General features: G+C 36.6%; 1 protein-coding gene across 3 annotated transcripts in view; it reads right to left on the bottom strand.

Moving 5' to 3' along the window:
• The window catches only part of PTPN4 (protein tyrosine phosphatase, non-receptor type 4), a 235,644-nt gene that overhangs the window by 9,474 nt on the left and 207,342 nt on the right, over positions 1–18,828 (bottom strand). For 2 of the 3 annotated variants that reach the window (XM_027854728.1, XM_027854729.1), the window contains exons 20-24: positions 8,942–9,108; positions 6,784–6,874; positions 6,631–6,692; positions 3,975–4,121; positions 2,031–2,159 (exon numbers count right to left, since the gene is read on the bottom strand). In XM_027854728.1, coding sequence (XP_027710529.1) covers positions 2,031–2,159; positions 3,975–4,121; positions 6,631–6,692; positions 6,784–6,874; positions 8,942–9,108 — 596 coding nt within the window. The remainder of the gene's footprint in view (positions 1–2,030; positions 2,160–3,974; positions 4,122–6,630; positions 6,693–6,783; positions 6,875–8,941; positions 9,109–18,828) is intronic. The other variant, XM_027854730.1, reaches the window with a different exon arrangement.

Raw genomic sequence — 18,828 nt, 5'->3', positions numbered from 1 at the left:
CTATGAAAAAATTAATGTCACAGAAATAGTACCTATTACTTTGTTTTTAATAATCTAACGTTGATGCATATAAAATTAATACCTATCCCCATTTGAAAATTCTGGTTCTGTTGAAAGCACTGATCTTTATGACAGTTAAGTGTAATAATAATATTAAATAGCTAGCATTTATGTAGCACCTGCTATGTGCAAGGCACTGTGGTAAATGCTTTACAAATCTTGTTTGAGTCTCACAACTCTGGGAGATAGATACTATTATTATCCTCAATTCACAGTTGAGAAAACTGAGGCAGCAGAGGTCAAGTGACTTAAGATCATATATCAAATGCAGGTAAAACTGCATTTGGTTTTGACTTAACATAAAAAGTTTTCATTACAATTTCTTAAAAAAAAGGGGGGGGCAGCTAGGTGGCACAGTAGATGGAGCACCAGCCCTGGTGTCAGGCGGACCTGAGTTCAAATCCGACCTCAGACACATAACACTCACTAACTGTGTGACTCTGGGCAGTCACTTAAACTCAATTGCCTCACCAAAATAAATAAATAAATAAAACCCCCCCAAAACAAACAAACAAACAAAAAACCATCAAAGAAGTGCAACAAATGTCGAATAAACATCTTATGTTGCCCTTGGAGGAAAAGGAAAGATTTTGCATTTATTAATTTTATGGTATTCCATAAAATGATGAAATTTTAGGTCTTAGTTCAAGATATAGTGTATTCTGTATATCTAGATTCTTCTTTGGTGGAATAGTGGAGGGAAGAAATACTGAAAAACAGGAAGATGTGATTATCCATTTGGGTCTCTGTAAAGGTGATGAAAAACAAGATTGTCTAAAAGTCACTGAAAGAGGTGATTCCTGGACAGAATTGATTAAAAAAAAAAACATTCTGAGGGAAAATGCTTGCGATTATGTAACTTTAAGTTCCTCATTCAAATCTTTGGGAATTTTAAACTAGGATTCTTTTACTACTGTGGAATCTTAAAAGTTCACAAGATACTCCAAATATGGAAACACCTCACACATGAGGGTAACTTCACAATTTAGAAGATGGCTTCAAATTCAGAAACAAGAGGGGAACAAAGGTTATGTATTGTGTGATAAGGGTAAATCGTCACAAAGCTGAAGCACTAAAGATCATAAACTCTGTATTTATGTGAGTGCCTTGCAGATTCTTACTTGGGCTCAGCATTGCTATCAGACCAATCATGACCTAGGAAAAAAAAAAGGTTGGTGTGCTCTTTTACAGGGCAAAATATAGTTTCTTTACTTTCCCACTGGATGCCTCAACCAGTGGTATCAAACACAAATAGAAAGCATTAAATTCAAGTGGAAATGGGGTCACTCTGTAATGGGTGCATATTGATTTAGAAAATCACATATTAGCATTATCCATGTTCTACTGTATTTTTATTTATTTTATTAAGTATTTCCCAACTGTGTTTTAATTTGGTTCCAGATACATTCATTCTGATGCCTCTGGCCTAGATCATCAACTCTTTGCCCTAGAGCAGGATTTCTTAGCCTGTGGTGTCTGAATCTGCTTTTAAAAATACTTTCATAACTGTACTTCAATTACAACTGGTTTCCTTCTGTAATGTTATGGATTTATTTTAAGCATTTAGAAACCACTATTCTGAGAAGAGGACCACAGGTTTCACCAGACTCCCCAGGGGACCTAGAGACAAAGAAGATTGAGAATCTGTTAGAGGATCAGTTCCTAAACAGTTTCCATTTCTAAAACTGGTGGTATCCAAGTAGCACACAGAGAAAGGCAGGCAGTGGCTACAAACACAGCACGTCTTTTTAAACTTATTCAACAATCTCCATTCAGCTACACAAAGTGAGATATTTTACTACATAACTGAGACCTGTTTTTAAGAGACACAAAGTAATCAATAACATGGTTATGCACACAGCTCAATGTATTTTGTTTTTTGGGGTTTTTTTTTTTGGCATTTAAGTCTAGAGCTAGATGGAGCCTTTTTTTTAAAACACAATTGACACTGGATACAATGCTCCTCTCACCTCTAAGTTACATAGTGTCATGTTTCTGAAGACATAGGCAGAATTTCCTTCTTCGGAATGGCAGGTGACCTGGAAATTCCCATACAATGAACTTTCTGTGAGTTCTGGCCAATACTGATGACACTTCACCTAAGGTAAAAAAAATTCCCAAAGGAATTGTGTTTGTATTTATATTCATAAATGCTATATCTGACCCAGAGCCCCTCTTGAACATGTTTATTTACAGAACACTAACAGATGAAAAAAGGGCTTTACATATCTCCCTCTGATACTACCTAGGTTGCCTTGAGCAAGTCACTTCCCCTCCCTGGGCCTCAGTTTTCTCATTTATAAAATGAGGGGGTGGACTCGATGGCCTTGGTGGTCCCTTTAGCTCTACATCTATAAGTCAAGTATCTCCTTTCATTTTCGTAACAGACGTATGAGGTAAATTCATGTGAAAAAACCGGGACTGAGAAATAATAGTAATTCATTATTGTTATTATTGATAGCATTTATATAGCACTTTAAGGTGCTTTACATGTATTACCTCATCTGGTCTGTCCTCTGAATTTCATTCTAGTGCTCTTCCCTTTATAACATGCTGCCTAGAACTAAAGCATCTACAGCCTTTCCGGATGCAGTGAGAAAAGCATTTGTAAATTAGAAGAACATATGTAAACATGCAGTTACAAAGAACTGAAGATTAATTAGAGACCATTTTTTAAAAGAACAGTCAAGCTGAAGAAAATCTACAGGAATGCAAAAGCAAAGTTTTCACCAAGCATCCATCGTGAACAAAGTTTAAGGCACTATATAGTCTTCAAAAAAAAAAAGATAACATGTAATTGTGCAACAAAAATCCTGTCTACATTTTCCTGTCTCAATGCCTTTGGCTTACACCATCCCTGTGCTGAAAATGCTCTTCTTCCTCTCCACAGTTTATCCAAACACTATCCATTCTTCAAAACCCATTTCAAGCCAAACCTGCTCCATGAAGTCTCCTCCAACTACTCAGGCCCAGAGCAGTCACTCCATTTTTAGCTTCTACTATACTTATTTCAACTATCACACTTTGTCATTTAATTCTTCATGTTAGTCTTTTCTTTCCAATTATATCAAAAGCTCTTTCAGGGATCATAAATAAAATCATAGGTTTAGAGCTGGAAAAGACCTCAGGTCATTGAATCCAATAGTCTCATTTTAAAAGTGAGGATATTGAGGCTCAAGACATTAAGTGACTTACCCAGAATTCCCCACACCTGGTGTCTGAAGTGGGATTTGAACCCAGGTCTTTCTGACTTCAAGTCCAGTGCTCTATCTACTATTTCTTGCTTTTCTCACGAATTTGATTAAATAATAATAACAACAGCTAAAATCTGTATAGTTTTTTAAAGTTTGCACAGCACTTTATATACATTATTTTATCCTAACAACAACCTTGTGATATAGGTGCTACTACTATCCCCATTTTGCATTTGAGGAAATCAAGGCTGCAACTGGGTTAAACAACTGTCCAGTAAATGTCTGAGGCAAGATTTGAATTCAGATTGTCCTCTTAACTCCAAGTCTGGCATGCTCCCCACAGTGCCACCAAACTGCCATCACAAAACAGGCCTTCACATCCTTCCTACCAGTCCAATGATAGCAGCTAAAACTATTATTAAATGTGTGGTCCTTGGGGGTAGGAACTGATTTTTGTCTTTGTGTCCCCAGTATCTGGCACTTAAGTGCTTAATGACTGTTGACTGTATATTCAGCATGGACAGGATCATCTTCCCAATGGGCCTTCATCTCCTGGCTTTACTGGCACTGGGCATATTAATACTTAATAGTTACTCACTGATTGACTGAAATCCCGATGAAAACCTTAACCAAGACTACAGATTAAAAATATTATTTGATTGTTTTGGTTATAGAAAAGTTCTCCACCTAGTAGCACATAGGATCCAAGCTCTGACTTACTCTTCCTCGTTCCACTTGTGTTGTCAACATTACAACCATGGAGGAACCTTGCTCCCAAGTCATCCGCCAAAAATCTGTACAAGTGTTTGGTAATGGCCCCTGACAAGCAATGTACTGATTTATGATGCTGGAAGAAGGGATTTCCATCTAAAAGGAAAAGAACACAGGCAGCATAATTATACTATTTAATTATCATCCTCCTTGGTCAACTAAGTATATGAATCATAGAGTAAATCTTTGCTGGATAATTTAGATTAAATTATAAAATCAGATTAGAATGAAAAAGGGCTTTAAGGATGAAAAAGACATGACTGACAGCATAAATTTTCAGGACTGTTTCTGTTTGATTATACATCTCTGTTGTAAGACAAATTTCAATGGAAAGGCACATGTACGCTAAGGAAAGAAAATGGTAACAAGTCCTAATGTCTTAATTCTAGGAACAATAGAGATACTTTAAATACATAGTTTCTGACATAAAATTCCTAGCTAATCAGTAGTCATTGTTTTGTTATTGCCAGATATATGAAAATAATTTAAATCAATAATTTATTAATTATAACATGCAGAAGAGTGAATCTTATTAACACATTTCTGATGATAGTACAACAAATCTTTTTTATCCACGTCTAATTTTATCAGGAGAGGAAGTTTCTGGTAATGCTGATCATCATAACATCTATTTGTGTCTCCTTTAGAGAAATCAGGAAGCCAGCCTTTATTTATTTCAACAACACAGATTTGTGTAGCCATTACCAAACATTTATTAAGCAATTATCATGTGCCAAGTATAGGGGATACAAAGACAAAAGTGAGATAGTCTCAAGGAGTTGACACTCTATCAGAGAGCCGGAAAGAAACAATATTTCTCTGGTTTTTTGTTTGTATTTTGCTAGGCAATGGGGTTAAGGGACCTGCTCAGGGTCACACAGCTAGTAAGTGTCAAATGTCTGAGACTAGATTTGAACTCAGATCCCCGACTCCAGGGCCAGTGCTCTATCCACTGTACCACCTAGCTGCCCCGAGAGACACAACATGAACACAAGGAAACGCAAAGTAATTCTGGAGGGAGGGAAGGAGGGTGCTAGCAACTGGGGGATTATGATATGTCTAGTTTAAGACATGATACTTGTTACTAAACCTTAAAAGAGGTTAGAGATTACAAAAGGACAAGGTTAGGAGAAAATATATTCCAGGCATGAAGGATAGCCTCAGATGAGGAGATGGAAGATAGAATATTGTGTATGGGGAAAAGAAAGTAGGCTGGTCAGGCTGGAATGTTGAATTCACGAAGAAAAGTCATATGCAAGAAACCTGGAGAGGTAGTCTGAAATAGATTTTAAAATGCTAAACAAAAAAGTTTTAACTTTATCTTACAAATAAGTGGGAACCACTGGAACTTCTGAAGCCATGGAGTGACAAGTTTATGTTTTAGGAATCAAATATCAATTTGGCAGCTGTGTGGAAGATGTACAGAGGGAGACAGACTTGAGGCAGGGATACCAATTAAGAAGACTACCGTAATAGTCCTGGCAGGACATGATTAAGACTTCATCTGCATTGAAGGCTCCTCTCCTGACTCTCTGGACTTTTTCCACCATGCCATAGAAGCCTTCTCATTCTGGAAGATCCCTGTAACCATGCAGCCTCCTCACCTTAGAACATCTTGCTGCTCTTGCATCTGCTTTCTCCCACTGGTAAGTTCCTCCAGGAAACTCCCAGGATTGAGGAAAGGGCCTGGGCCAGTTATTCACTTCTTTCCTAGCTATTTCTGGCTCTCCAGATTTCTCCACCACACCCTACATTAGTGCCGTGCCCCTTCCCCCTCTTTCCAGCTGTTTTATAAGTTGTTTCCCCTTAGAAAATAAGTTCCTGAAGGGCAGGGGCTATACTTTTATTTGAATTTGTATTCCCAGCACTTAGCAGCGTCAGACACATAGCAATTGCTTAATAAATGTTTCTTGATTTGAAGCAGGGTGTGGTCACATGGGAGGAGAGAAGGGGATTGATGTAACATGTGATGGAGGCAGAATTGATTTGGGAACTAAATGTATATGGGGTTTGCAGGAGGAAGAAGAGTTGAGGATGACGCAAAGGTTTCAAACCTTAGTGACTACAGTGGTACATACATAGAAATGGGGAAGTTTAGACGACATTTTAGACACGTTGAATTCAATATGCCTGTAAGACAGGCAGTTGCTCTAGGACAGTTATTTATTGTCCTAGTTATATGTAAGACTGTTATGGCTTTAGAACAGTTTTATAGAGAGCCAATTGCTTACTTCTTTGAGATAAGTAATCATTTATGACTAGTGTAAAGTAAATAATTTTATTGTATGCTAATACAGACTGTGTAGTTTGTTGGGAGAATATATCTTGAGGTTCAAGAACTTCGACGCCTATTTATTTATTTACATGCATGAGGCAGTTTTAGAGTCAGGTAAAAATACTGTTTTAAGCCTCCATTAAGTATGGGTGGGAAATGAAGAACATTTAAGGACTTACGATTAAAAAAAAAAACAACTCACCAAAAAAAAAAACCCCAACAAAACCCTTAAGCTAAGTGATAGTTCTAACAAAAAGATTTTCTGTTGAGAAACTTAAAAATGCCCTAACCATTCCAAACACTACTAGTGTAATAAAAAATTAAACCCACATTTATGTAATTTGCATTGATGTAGTCATCATTATCCTTTAAAATGACCCGTGTAGCATCATCTGAAAAAAAGAGTATTAAAACAATGTTATTTGGCAACCATAAATCAGAAAGACCAAAATATTAACACATTAATTTAAAAAATATACTCACAAGGCGAAATGTCTCTGTATCTATTTTTGGAAATATTTTGAGGTAATTTGGCACAAGACATTGTCATTCCAGGCTTTTTCCTATAGAGTTGCTGTAAGAGAACAAGTCACACAGTTCTGGTTACACTACTGGATCCACGTTAAGTACACAGACAACATCTATAAACGTACATAAGTAACTTCAAGACCATCACTACAACAAGAAGCAATTAACTCAATTATTGTTTACACAATCCATGTGAAAATCTGTGATACTCTTCTTGGTAACTTACCTAAGATACTACTAACAAAATGAAGTATTTCAACTATTTCTTCTTTGTCATAAAATTGTTGCCACTACATTTGGAACTGGCTCTGTCACTTAGTAAATGAAACACCTTGGTATTTCTTTTCATTTTCCTAATCCTCATTTGCCAACTTTATATTTTGTAAAAGTATTTGGATCAATAACCTTAAAGTTGTAGGGACTAAAGTGTTTGTAAACCATAAAGTACTATATAAATGTGAATACATAAAAAAGAGAAAACTTCAACTCAGGAGTGAAAGTAAATTTTTAAAAAAATCCTAAAAACCCACTGGAAAATAAATTTGCAAATTGGCAAAGATGATGAACTGTGTAAAAATTCAATACTGGTGGGACTCTGGGGGAAAGAAGGCAAGCTAATTACTCTTTAGGTCTCTGTGAAATGGCCCAACTTCTTTGGAAAAGAATATGGAATTTTACAAGTTATAGAGTTGACTTATTAATCTCATTAGAGAGCAAGAAAATAATATTTACAGTTGCACTAATCATAGCAGTAAAAAAAATGAGAAACAAATTATGTGCCCAATTATTAGAGATGGGTCAAATAAATTATAGTACATGAATGTAATAGAATATAATTTTGCCATCAAGAACAGGAAAAATTGGAAGAAAGATAGGAAGACATATATAATAATAATTATAGTTAACTATAGAATTTGAAAATTTCCAAAGAATTTTAAATATGTTCTAATTTGAGCCTCACAACAGCTCAGTGAGGTAGTTTCTATAGGCATTAATATGATTTTAGGGATAAGGAATCTAAGACTCAGTGGGGAAGTAACTTGTTCATGGTCACAAAAGTTTCAGAGATGGGATTTGAACCGAGGTTTTCCTAAGTCCAGAAATATAGAATCTATGTTATGCTGCCTCTGTACTGATGCAAGATGAAGAAAGCAGATTCAAAAGAAAAATGTGCACCAACTACAGATACATAAATGAAGATAACATTAAACAATAATGCAAAGTCACAGGTGAATACCATGGATGATGTTGGGACTACCTTATTAAAATTAAAGTACAGTTTTCCTTTTAAAAAAAAACAACAAAAGGATAAATTACAAAAGTATATGGTAGCATGTATTATTAATTATGATTACTCTGTGTTGTGCTGCTCTGTTTTTGAAAAAAAATCTGTTTTGGTTTTGTTTGTATGTTTATGTTTGTGCAATATTAAAATATTTATCAATTGAAAAAGAAGAAAAAAATGAAAAAAGGTATACTAATTAGGTAAAATTTTAATCTCCTAAATTTGACTTATTTTAATTTCTGAGGTGTGTTTTTGTTATTAGGGCTGATTTCTAAGCTAACAGGATATAGAATTTTCCCTGCAAATAGTCATGTTTATTGCTTTATTTCTCATTTAAACTCTTCAACAAGCAACTGTCCACTAGTTACTGCCAGCTGTAGAAATAGGATTGCATATTGATTTGCATATTGAGCTCTATTCTTGTTTCTTGTAGGGATTCTTAAAATAGTTCATTTAAAACTCTTTTTGGTCTGTCTTCTTTATTTTTGAAAAGGATAAACACGTCATATAGTATTTTAGTTGAAGCTAAGTAGTTGACTTTGTTTTGGTTACATTTTTACTTGGGAAAAGTGATTTTTAAATTAAAAAAAAAAACCCTATAACTTTGGGTGTACAAAATTTATCAAGATCAGTTTAAAATGCATAAAAATTCATTCATTGTTCTCAACGTTGAGATAGTGGTTCCTTAGAGACTTTGTTGGCAAATTAATAGTTTATGGATATTAAAGTCATCAAAAACAATGAAATTAAGACTGGAAAACTACTGAAGATTTTATGAAATGAAAGGCAAAATCTTTTCTAAAAAAAACCAAGTACTTTGTGACTTACATCAAACTGTGTAAGGACTGTTCCACTGTCAAGACCCTCAGCAAGCTGGATCATCGATTCCCTCAAGGCATTATCATTTTGATGGACACCATCTAGTGGTGATTTCTCAGGGATATACTGGAAGTCTGGTTCATTCTCAAATTTTTCTTCTACTACATCATATACAGCTGTAAAGGAAAATGGAAATTATTAGTGTCTTTCACTTGTTGGACATGTTCCTTGGACAAACAGATTAAAGAAAGATTAATTTAAGAAGAAATATATAAAATTTGGCATCTGTTACCAGTATAGGAGAAATGCTTCCATTATGCTAAGTAAAACCCTTATACCTATGGCATAAGATCATTATTAAGAATTAAAGTCTACTCTAATACAATGTATTTCAAAGGGGTGAAGATTGAGAATTTCTTTAGCCTGTGTTGGCTGAAGATCAATAGCCTCATTGGCAATCAGCATTTTGCACAAAATCGAGGAGGAACTTCTGATGGGAGGGCAGGGTTTGAGCATGGATGGTATTCTGACAGCTAATAACCCAGGAGGAACAGCTTTGAGTCACCTCTAAAGTTGCAGACAGGCTGCTTTTTGAAAAGGTGTCAAGGCTCCTCACCCACAGATTCTTGTGTTTAAGCACAGACAAAAGACAAAAGCAACCTCTTCTGAAATAGCTGCCCTGGTCCCAAATGGAGAGGAATGAAGATATTAGGATAGGATTTTGGCAGACTTTGAGGACCAGAAGAAAGTAAGATTATTACCAGACTGTGACAAAATAGGAGGAAACAGATAGGGTCTGGACCTATGATTTCACTGATATCCTATGATTCCTTATGAGGAAATTCCCTCTGGCAATGCAGGTACAATCTTTTCTGGAATTTATAATCTTAGAGAGTTGCCTATAACACTGATGGTTTATAAGTGATTTGCCCAGAGTCATTAAGTCAATGTACGTCAGAGGTGGGATTTGAACCTGGTGTTTCCTGGTCCTGAGGTTAGTTCTGTATCCACTATGGCATGATGACTGTAACACTTAACCAAACACAACATTAAGCTACAGAGCACAATTTTCCAACTAGAACCAAAGCTAATTACTAAGACTATACAAAACTAGCACCATAGAGAAGAATATACAAACTACAGAGCATAGGGACAGGAGAAGGAAGAAGCGTTAACATCACAGTATCTTAAAAGACAAGAGAAACGTCCAATCTGACAGCTGGAAAATCTTTTTGTATACAACCTGAAACTGCTATAAAAAACTCAAGCTCTGCTAAAAAGGGGTCTGAGGCCCTAATCTTGTCTAGGTTCCAACCCTTCTCAGATATCAATGAAGCCTACTGAGGACAAAAATAACAACTAACCTTTGCTCAATATGCCCCGGACTCTTTTTAAAAAAGTTATCTCTTATTTTTACATCACCTCTTTTGTCTTTTATTGCTTGTTTAGTCACTTAGGCAGAATAGCAAACTGGGAGAGAGGAAGACACCTGGATTATTGGACCGATTCTATTTAGTGAACTGTTATGAGGGGAACTGAGAAATCTAGTTCCAGATCTTTGTTCTTTAGTTCCCTGTCTCACTAATCTCGGATGATTAAAGATAATATTGACCAAATATTTTGTAATAGCATCTTCAGAAGCATCAGCAGCATGAATAAGGGTAAGTGGTTGACAGTAAGTATGGTATAATGGGAAGAATATTGAATTTGAAGTCAAAGCACTTGTGTTGAAAACCTAACTAGCCTACTTACTACTTACCTGTATAATCTTGACAAATCATTTAAGCTCTTTTTAAACCAAATAAAGAGATTGGATTAGATATTATTAAAGTTCATTCTGGTTTCAAATGCTGCAAACTTAAAAAGTACATCTATAAAGAGTCCATATGTTTTATGAATCTTAATCTTCCTACACTGGGATTAGAAGAAAAGTATGATTTTAACAGTTGTAAGCATTATGTTCTAAAATCACAAAAGCATGGATAATTCAGGTGTATAATTACAGTGATTTGCCACATAGACATAAAGTATGAGTTAAGTACGCTTTAAACCTACTGACACAGGTAGTTGAGACATTAGTTACCATTTAAAGATTAATACTGAACTAACTGCTGTGTATGTCCCAGTGTATACAACCATTCCTCCTGCATGTCTCCACTATAACAGAAGAAAGAAAACCAACAATTCCCAGATCACGTAAGTCAAAATTCCCTTTTGCCTTCATAGTCCTTTGTATGCTAGAAAAGTGACTCTCTGAACTAGCAGGTGTTATCCTTGACTTGCCCCTCTCTCTGACCCTCTTCCTCCTCCATATGTTGCCAAGTCCTGTTGATTTTTCCTTTGTAACATCTTTCCTCTGACACTGCCACTACCCTGGTGCAGGTTCTTACCACCTCAAGCCTGGATACTACGAAAACCTGCTGGTGGTCTCTCTGTCTCAAATCTTTTTCCACTCCAGTCCAATCCTCTATTCAGCTGGCAAACTAATCTTCCCGTAGTGCAGATCTGACCATACTACACTTCTATTTGATAAACTTCAGTGCCTCCCTGACACCTCCAGGATCAAATATGTAATCCTGTTTGGCATTCCAAGCTCTTCACAATCTGATCCTCTCTTACCTTTCTAATCTTCTTACATCTCACTCCCCTCCCTATACTCTATGATCCAGTAACACTGGACCTCTTTCTGTTCCTCATGTAAAACACTATCTCCAGCTGCCAGGAATTTTTACTGGCTGTTGCCCATGCCTGGAATATTCTCTCTTCCTAATCTCTGTCTCCTGGCTTCCCTGTCTTCCTTCAAGACCCAGCTAAAATCTCACCATTCTACAAGCCTTTCTCTCTTCTAATGTCAGTGCCTTCCCTCAATTAATTTTCAGTTTATCTTTTATATAGTTTGTCTGCCCACAGTTGTTTTTCATGTTGCCTCTCCCATTAGATTCTGAACTGTTTAAGGGCAGCGACTTGTCTTTTCTCTTTCTTTGTATGCTCAGTGCTTAGAACAGTGCCTGGCACATAGTAAGCACTTAATAAATGCTTACTGACTGGCTGATCATCCATCTACTCTACTGCTGTACCCCTGGCACCCAGAGCTTTGCTATAGCCCTTCCTCATGTGACCGCCAGTCTTTGCAATCCACACACTGAGCCCTAAGGATCAGCCCTGTGGTTCCCTCTCTGTCTAGGCGATGTTTCCCGTATAAGAATGTAGGTGCACCGAATGCAGAAATGGTCTCACTTTGCCATCTGTATCCCTAGCTACTGGAAAAAATAAGCCCTTAATAACTGTCTGTCTCTCTTCTTTCTTCCCCTCCTTGGCACTTCATTCAAATAAAAACAATAGGAAAATGACTGACATTTTATTTTAAAGCAATAGGACAGGTGAAGAGGAATGCAGGAGTCGGGTAGCATTATCTATTAAGAGGACATACTCCTGTGAGGAAATCTAGGCATCTTAGGGAGAAATAAAAGTGATAAATCAGTCACCTGGATGAAAGACAAAGAAATGAGTTTGGTAAACAGCTAGAGCACAAGCCTTGCATAGAGGCTGATATAATAATTACAATTTTTCAATTATCTCACTAAAACTCTCTTTCAAAGAAAAGAAGCTAATAATTTCTTGACTTGCTTTAATGATAATTTCATCTTTCAAAAAGGTAAAGGATCTGATAAGGGGACTTCTATTCTGGATGTAATTCTCAATCAATAGAGAATAACTATCTGCTGAGGTGGAAAAAATGATGAGATTGCTGGGAAAAAGTGACTGTTTGAACCAGGACAATAATTTATGCAATAACAACATCATTGTAAATACAATTTTCAAAGTCTTAAGAATCCTAACAATGCAAGACCAAGAACAATTTCAAATGAAGCATGCTATCTACTTCCCAAAAGAAGAATGATGGATTCAACAAGAAGATCTATATTTTTGGACAAAATATGGAAATTTGTTTTACTTGACTAAACATACTTGTAAAAAATTTTATTCTGAATTTAGTAAATGAAATAAAATGGGCATTTCCACATACACAGAAGAACAGAAAAAGGAGACTGCATACAAAACTACAGATGTCTATTATATATAGCTTGTTTAAAAATATATATAATAAAATTCAACCTCTAATTTTCAAAAGTGTCCTGTTTGTGCTTCTTTCTGGCCTTCTTTCTATTCTCATCTCTGCATTAAAAAAAATTCCTTAAAGACACTAACTTCTTTCTTTCTTCTCTATGCCACCCTTCCGCAATTACAAACCTCTCCCCTCTAGTGGGGAAGAAAAAGGGACAACCAAGTCCTAGAAACAAATATACTATGTATATTTGTTACAAAGATTTTGTTTTTATTTTTCTCAATTCAGAGAAAGTTTTTCTCCATTTTTCTCAATTTAGGAGTGGGGAGGGAAAAGAAAGCTGGAGATAAGACTGTTCTTTCTCCACCCTACCCCCCTCAAAAAAATAGAAAAAAAAAGAGGATCATTGAAACTTTTTCTTTTTTTTAAATTCACAAAAGAGAAAGTCAAGAGGAATTATAGACAAGCAGGGCAGCTTTGAAAGTAATGTGTTGAATTTATTACATACTTAACATATAAGAAAAGCAAGCTATTCACAATAGAACATTTTCTGTGTCATGGACCCTTTGACAGCCTGGTAAAGCCTAGTTACTATTGAGGTTTGTTGTCTACATTAAGGAAATGCTAAATTTCCATTAGAGGTTAGTGAAAGTAAAGATGTAACTTTTTTCCCATCTGAATCCATGCATCCCCTTAAAAATCTATCTAATGATCTGTCCTTGTTATAGAGACTTTTGGTTTCATTACCAACCTCTTTTTTCTGTTCTACCATGTATATGAAGTGCCCATTTTATTTTTAAAATTGTTTTATTTATTTAAATTTAATTTATTTTTAGTTTTCACTATTCACTTCCACAAGATTCTGAGTTCCAAATTTTTCCCCCATCCCTCCCCTACCCCCACCCCATGATGGCCTGCATTCTGATTACCTCTTTACCCAATCTGTTCTCCTTTCTATTCCCGCCCCCACCTCTTATCCCCTTTCCCTTCTATTTTCCTGTAGGGTAAGAGATTTCTAACCCCTTTGTCTGTGTATCTTATTTCCAGTTGCATGCAGAAACAATTTCTAACATTCATTTCTAAAACTTTGAGTTCCAAATTCTCTCCCTTCCTGTCTCCCCACCCCACCCACCCTCATCGAGAAGGCAAGCAATTTGACATAGGCCATACATGTGTAGTCATGTAAAACCCTTCCACAATAGTCATGTTGAGAAAGATTAACTATATTTCCCTCCATCCTATCCCAGTCCCCATTTATTCTCTTCCCTCCTTTGTCCCTGTCCTCCTCAAAAGTGTTTACTTCTGATTACTCCTTCCTCCAATCTGTCCTCCCATCTATTAACCCTCCCTCTCTTATCCCCTTCCCCTACTTTCCTGTAGGATAAGATAGATTTACATACCCAGTTGGGTGTGTATGTTATTCCTTCCTTAAGACAAATCTGATGAGAGTACAATTCACTCATTCCTTTTCACCTCCCCCCTCTTCTCCACTGTAAAAGCTTTTTCTTGCCTCTTTTATGTGAGATAATTTACCCCATACTACCTCTCCTTTTCTCCTTCTTCCAGTACAATCTCTCACAGCTTAATTTTCTTTTTTAGATACCATCCATTCATATTCAACTCACCCTGTGCACTCTGTCTATACATACTCTGTCCAACTACCCTAATAATGAGAAAGGTCTCCCTGAGTTACAAATATCATCTTTCCATGTAGAAATGTAAACAGTTCAACTTTAATAAGTCCCTTATGATTTCTCTTTCCTGTTTACCTTTTCATGTTTCTTGAGTCTTATATTTGAAAGTCAAATTTTCTATTTAGCTCTGGCTTCTCAAGAATTCAATAAATTCCTCTACATCACTGAATGCCAATTTTTTCCCCTTATTGATTACACTGTTTTGCTGGGTAGGTGATTCTTGGTTTTAATCCTAGCTCCTTTGACCTCCAGAATATCATATTCTAAACCCTCCAATCCCTTGATGTAGAAGCTGCTAAATCTTGTGTTATCTTGATTATGTTTCCACAATACTTGAATTGTTTCTTTCTGGATGCTTGAACTATTTTGTCCTTGACCTGGGAACTCTGGAATCTGGCTATAATATTCTTGGGAGTTTTCCTTTTGGGATCTCTTTCAGGAGGTGATCGGTAAATTCTTTCCATTTCTATTTTACTCTCTGGTTCGAGAATATCAGGGCAGTTTTCCTTGATAATTTCTTGAAAGATGATGTCTAGGCTCTTTTTTTGATCGTGGCTTTCAGGTAGTCCAATAATTTTAAAATTATCTCTCCTGGATCTATTTTCCAGGTCAGTTGTTTTTCCAATGAGATATTTCACACTGTCTTCTATTTTTTCATTCTTTTGGTTTTGTTTTATAATTTCTTGATTTCTCATAAAGTCATTAGCTTCTGTTTGCTCCATTTTAATTTTTAAAGAATTATTTTCCTCAGTGAGCTTTTGGACCTCCTTTTCCATTTGCCCAATTTCGCTTTTTTTTAATTAATTTATTTTGATTTATCAATAATCACTTCCATATGCTTTTGAGTTTAAAATTTTACTCCCCCTTTCTCCCCACCACCCTCCCCAAGATGGTACACAATTTGATATAGGCTATACATTTACATTCATATTAAACATATTTTCACATTAGTGATGTTGTAAGTAAAAATTAAAACCAATAGGAGGTACCATCAGAAAGAGGAAACAAAACTCAACAGAAGAGAAAAAAAAATAGCAATTCAAATTCTCTAGTTCTTTCTTTGGATGTGGATAGCATTTTCCATCACAAGGCCTCTGGAGATGTCTTAGATCCTTGTATTGCCAGGAAGGGTTGAGTTTATCAATATTAGTCATCACACAACGTGGCTGTTATTGTGTAGAACGCTCTCTTGGTTCTGCTCACTTCACTCAGCATCAGACCATACAAGTCTTTCCAGGTTTTTCTGAAGTCAGACTATTCATCATTTCTTATAGCACAATAGTATTCCATCACATTCATATGCCACAACTTGCTCAGTCATTCCCCAATTGACGGGCATCCTCTCAATTTCCAATTCTTTGCCACCACAAAAAGAGCTGCTATGAATATTTTTGCATATGTAGGTCCTTTTCCCATTTATGTGATCTCTTTGGGATATAGCCCTAGAAGTGGTATTGCTGGGTCAAAGGGTATGCACATTTTTGTAGCCCTTTGAGCATAGTTCCAAATTGCTCTCCAAAATGGTTAGATCATTTCACAACTCCACCAACAATGAATGCATTAGTGTTCTAATTTTCCCACATCTTCTCCAACATTTGTCATTTTCCTGTTTTGTCATGTTGGCTATTCTGATGGGTGTGATGTGGTACCTCAGAGTTGTTTTGATTTGCATTTCTCTAATCAGTAGTGATTTAGAGCATTTTTTCATATGATTATAGATGGCTTTAATTTCTTCATTTGAGAACTATCTGTTCATATCCTTTGACCATTTATCAATTGGGGAATGGCTTGTATTCTTATAAATTTGACTTAATTCTCTACATATTTTAGAAATGAGGTCCTTACCAGAGAGACTGGTTGTAAAGATTCTTTCCCAATTTTCTACCTTTCTTCTAATCTTAGTTGCATTGGCTTAGTTTGTGCAAAAACTTTTCAATTTAACGTAATCAAAATTATTTTGCTTTTCGTAATGTTCTCTATCTCCTGTTTGGTCATGAATTCTTCTGTTCTCCTTAGATCTGACAGGTAAACTATTCATTGCTCTCCCAGTGTGCTTATAGTATCAGTCTTGATATCTAAATCATGTACCCATTTTGACTTTATTTTGATATACGGTGTGAGATTTTGGTCTATGCCTAGTTTCTGCCGTACTCTTTTCCAGTTTTCCCAGCAGTTTTTTTCAAAGAGTGGGTTCTTATCCCAGAAGCTGGGATTTATCAAATAATAGATTACTATAGTCATTGATGACTGTGTCTTGCATATTTAACCTATTCCACTGATCTACCACTCTATTTCTTAGCCAGTAGCAAGCAGTTTTGATGATTGCTGCTTTATAATACAATTTAAGATCTGGAATGGCTAGGCTACCTTCCTCTGCCATTTCTTTTCATTAGTTCTCTTGATATTCTGGACCTTTTGTTCTTCCAAATGAATCTTGTTATTATTTTTTCTAACTCTATAAAATAATTTTTTGGTAATTTGATTAGTATGGCACTGAATAAGTAAATTAGCTTAGGTAGAATTGTCATTTTTATTATATTAGCTCGGCCTACTCTTGAGCAACTGATGTTTTTCCAATTATTTAGATCTGACTTTATTTGTGTGAAAAGTGTTCCGTAATCGTGTTCACAGAGTTCCTAGGTTTGTTTCAGGAGGTAGACTCCTAAATATTTTATAATGTCTACAGTAAGTTTAAATGGAATTTCTCTTTCTATCTCGTGCTGTTGGGCTTTGTTGGTAAAATACAGAAATGCCAATGATTTATGTGGGTTTATTTTATAGTCTGCAACTTTGCTAAAGTTGTTTATTATTTCAAGTAGTTTTTTACTTGATTCTCTGGGATTCTCTAAGAATAACATCATGTCATCTGCGAAGAGTGATAGCTTTTTTTCTTCTTTGACTATTCTAATATGTATCTTCAATGTCTTTTTCTTCTCTTATGGCTAAAGCTAATGTTTCCAGTATGCCAATTCTGCTTTTAAAGGCATTCTTCTCCTCATTGGCTTTTTGGACCTCTTTTGCCATTTGGTCTAGTCTATTTTTTAAGGTGTTATTTTCTTCAGTATTTTTTTGGGTCTCCTTTAGCAAACTGTTGACTCATTTTTCATGATTTTCTTGCATCACTCTCATTTCTCTTCCCAATTTTTTCCTCTATTTCTCTTACTTGATTTTCAAAGTCCTTTTTGAGCTTTTCTATGGCCTGAGACCACTTCGTATTTTTCTTGGGGGCTCTGGATATAGGAGCTTTGATTTTGTTGTCTTCTTCTGGTTGTATGTTTTGATCTTCTTTGCCACCAAAGTCTGGTGTCTGAACTTTTTTCCTCTGTTTGCTCATCTTCCCAGGCAGTTCCTTGACTTTTTAACTCTTTGTTAAGGTAGGCTCTGCTTCCAGTGTGGAGGGTGTACTGTCCCAAGCTTCAGGAGTTTTGTGAAGCTGTTTTCAGAGATATTTCTAGGGACCTGTAAGTTTTCAGTTCTTCCAAGGTGGTATGATTTAAGGAGAGGTGTTTACTCTTCTCCTGGCCTGTGCTCTGGTCTGTTAGTGACCACAAGCACTCTCTTCTGCCCTGGAAATGAGAAGAGGATTCCCTCTCCACTGCTGCCAGAAACTCTGCCACACTAGCACTCCTCCTTGCCCCTGGACCGCCACCCAGGACTGGACCCAGATCCAAGCACGGACAAAGCAAGAGAATCCTGCCTCAGAGCCAGCAAAGAGATCCCTGCAATCCCCCTCTGATCAGCCATCTGATCAGCCACCTGATCCCCCTATCATCTGTGGGCCGAAAGCTCTGGAAGCAACCACAGCTGTGGTTACTGCTCTGGGGCTGCACTAGAGCCAGGGCTGGACCACGCTTTTCTCTCACCCAGGTGTGACAGACCTTTCCCACTGACCTTCTAAGTTGCCTTTGGCATTTGTGGGTTGGAAAGTCTGGAAACTGCCACAGCTCCCCTTGATTCACTCCCTGCTCCAGGTTTGCTGAGGCCCGGTCTTTGCCTGCGCAGCCCACACTGACCTGTGCTTCTCTCCTAGCCCAGCGCAACAAACCTTTCCCGTGGACCATCCAAGTTGTCTTGGGCTGGAAATTTGTTTCACTCTGTCTTTTTGTGGGTTCTGCTGCTCTAGAATGTGTTTAGAG

This window comes from Vombatus ursinus, unplaced genomic scaffold (assembly GCF_900497805.2).
Source record: "Vombatus ursinus unplaced genomic scaffold, bare-nosed wombat genome assembly UNPS02010548.1, whole genome shotgun sequence".
Lineage (NCBI taxonomy): Eukaryota > Metazoa > Chordata > Mammalia > Diprotodontia > Vombatidae > Vombatus > Vombatus ursinus.
The sequence above is the reverse complement of the archived record's forward strand: the minus strand, read 5'-3'. Positions and strand labels throughout refer to the sequence as shown.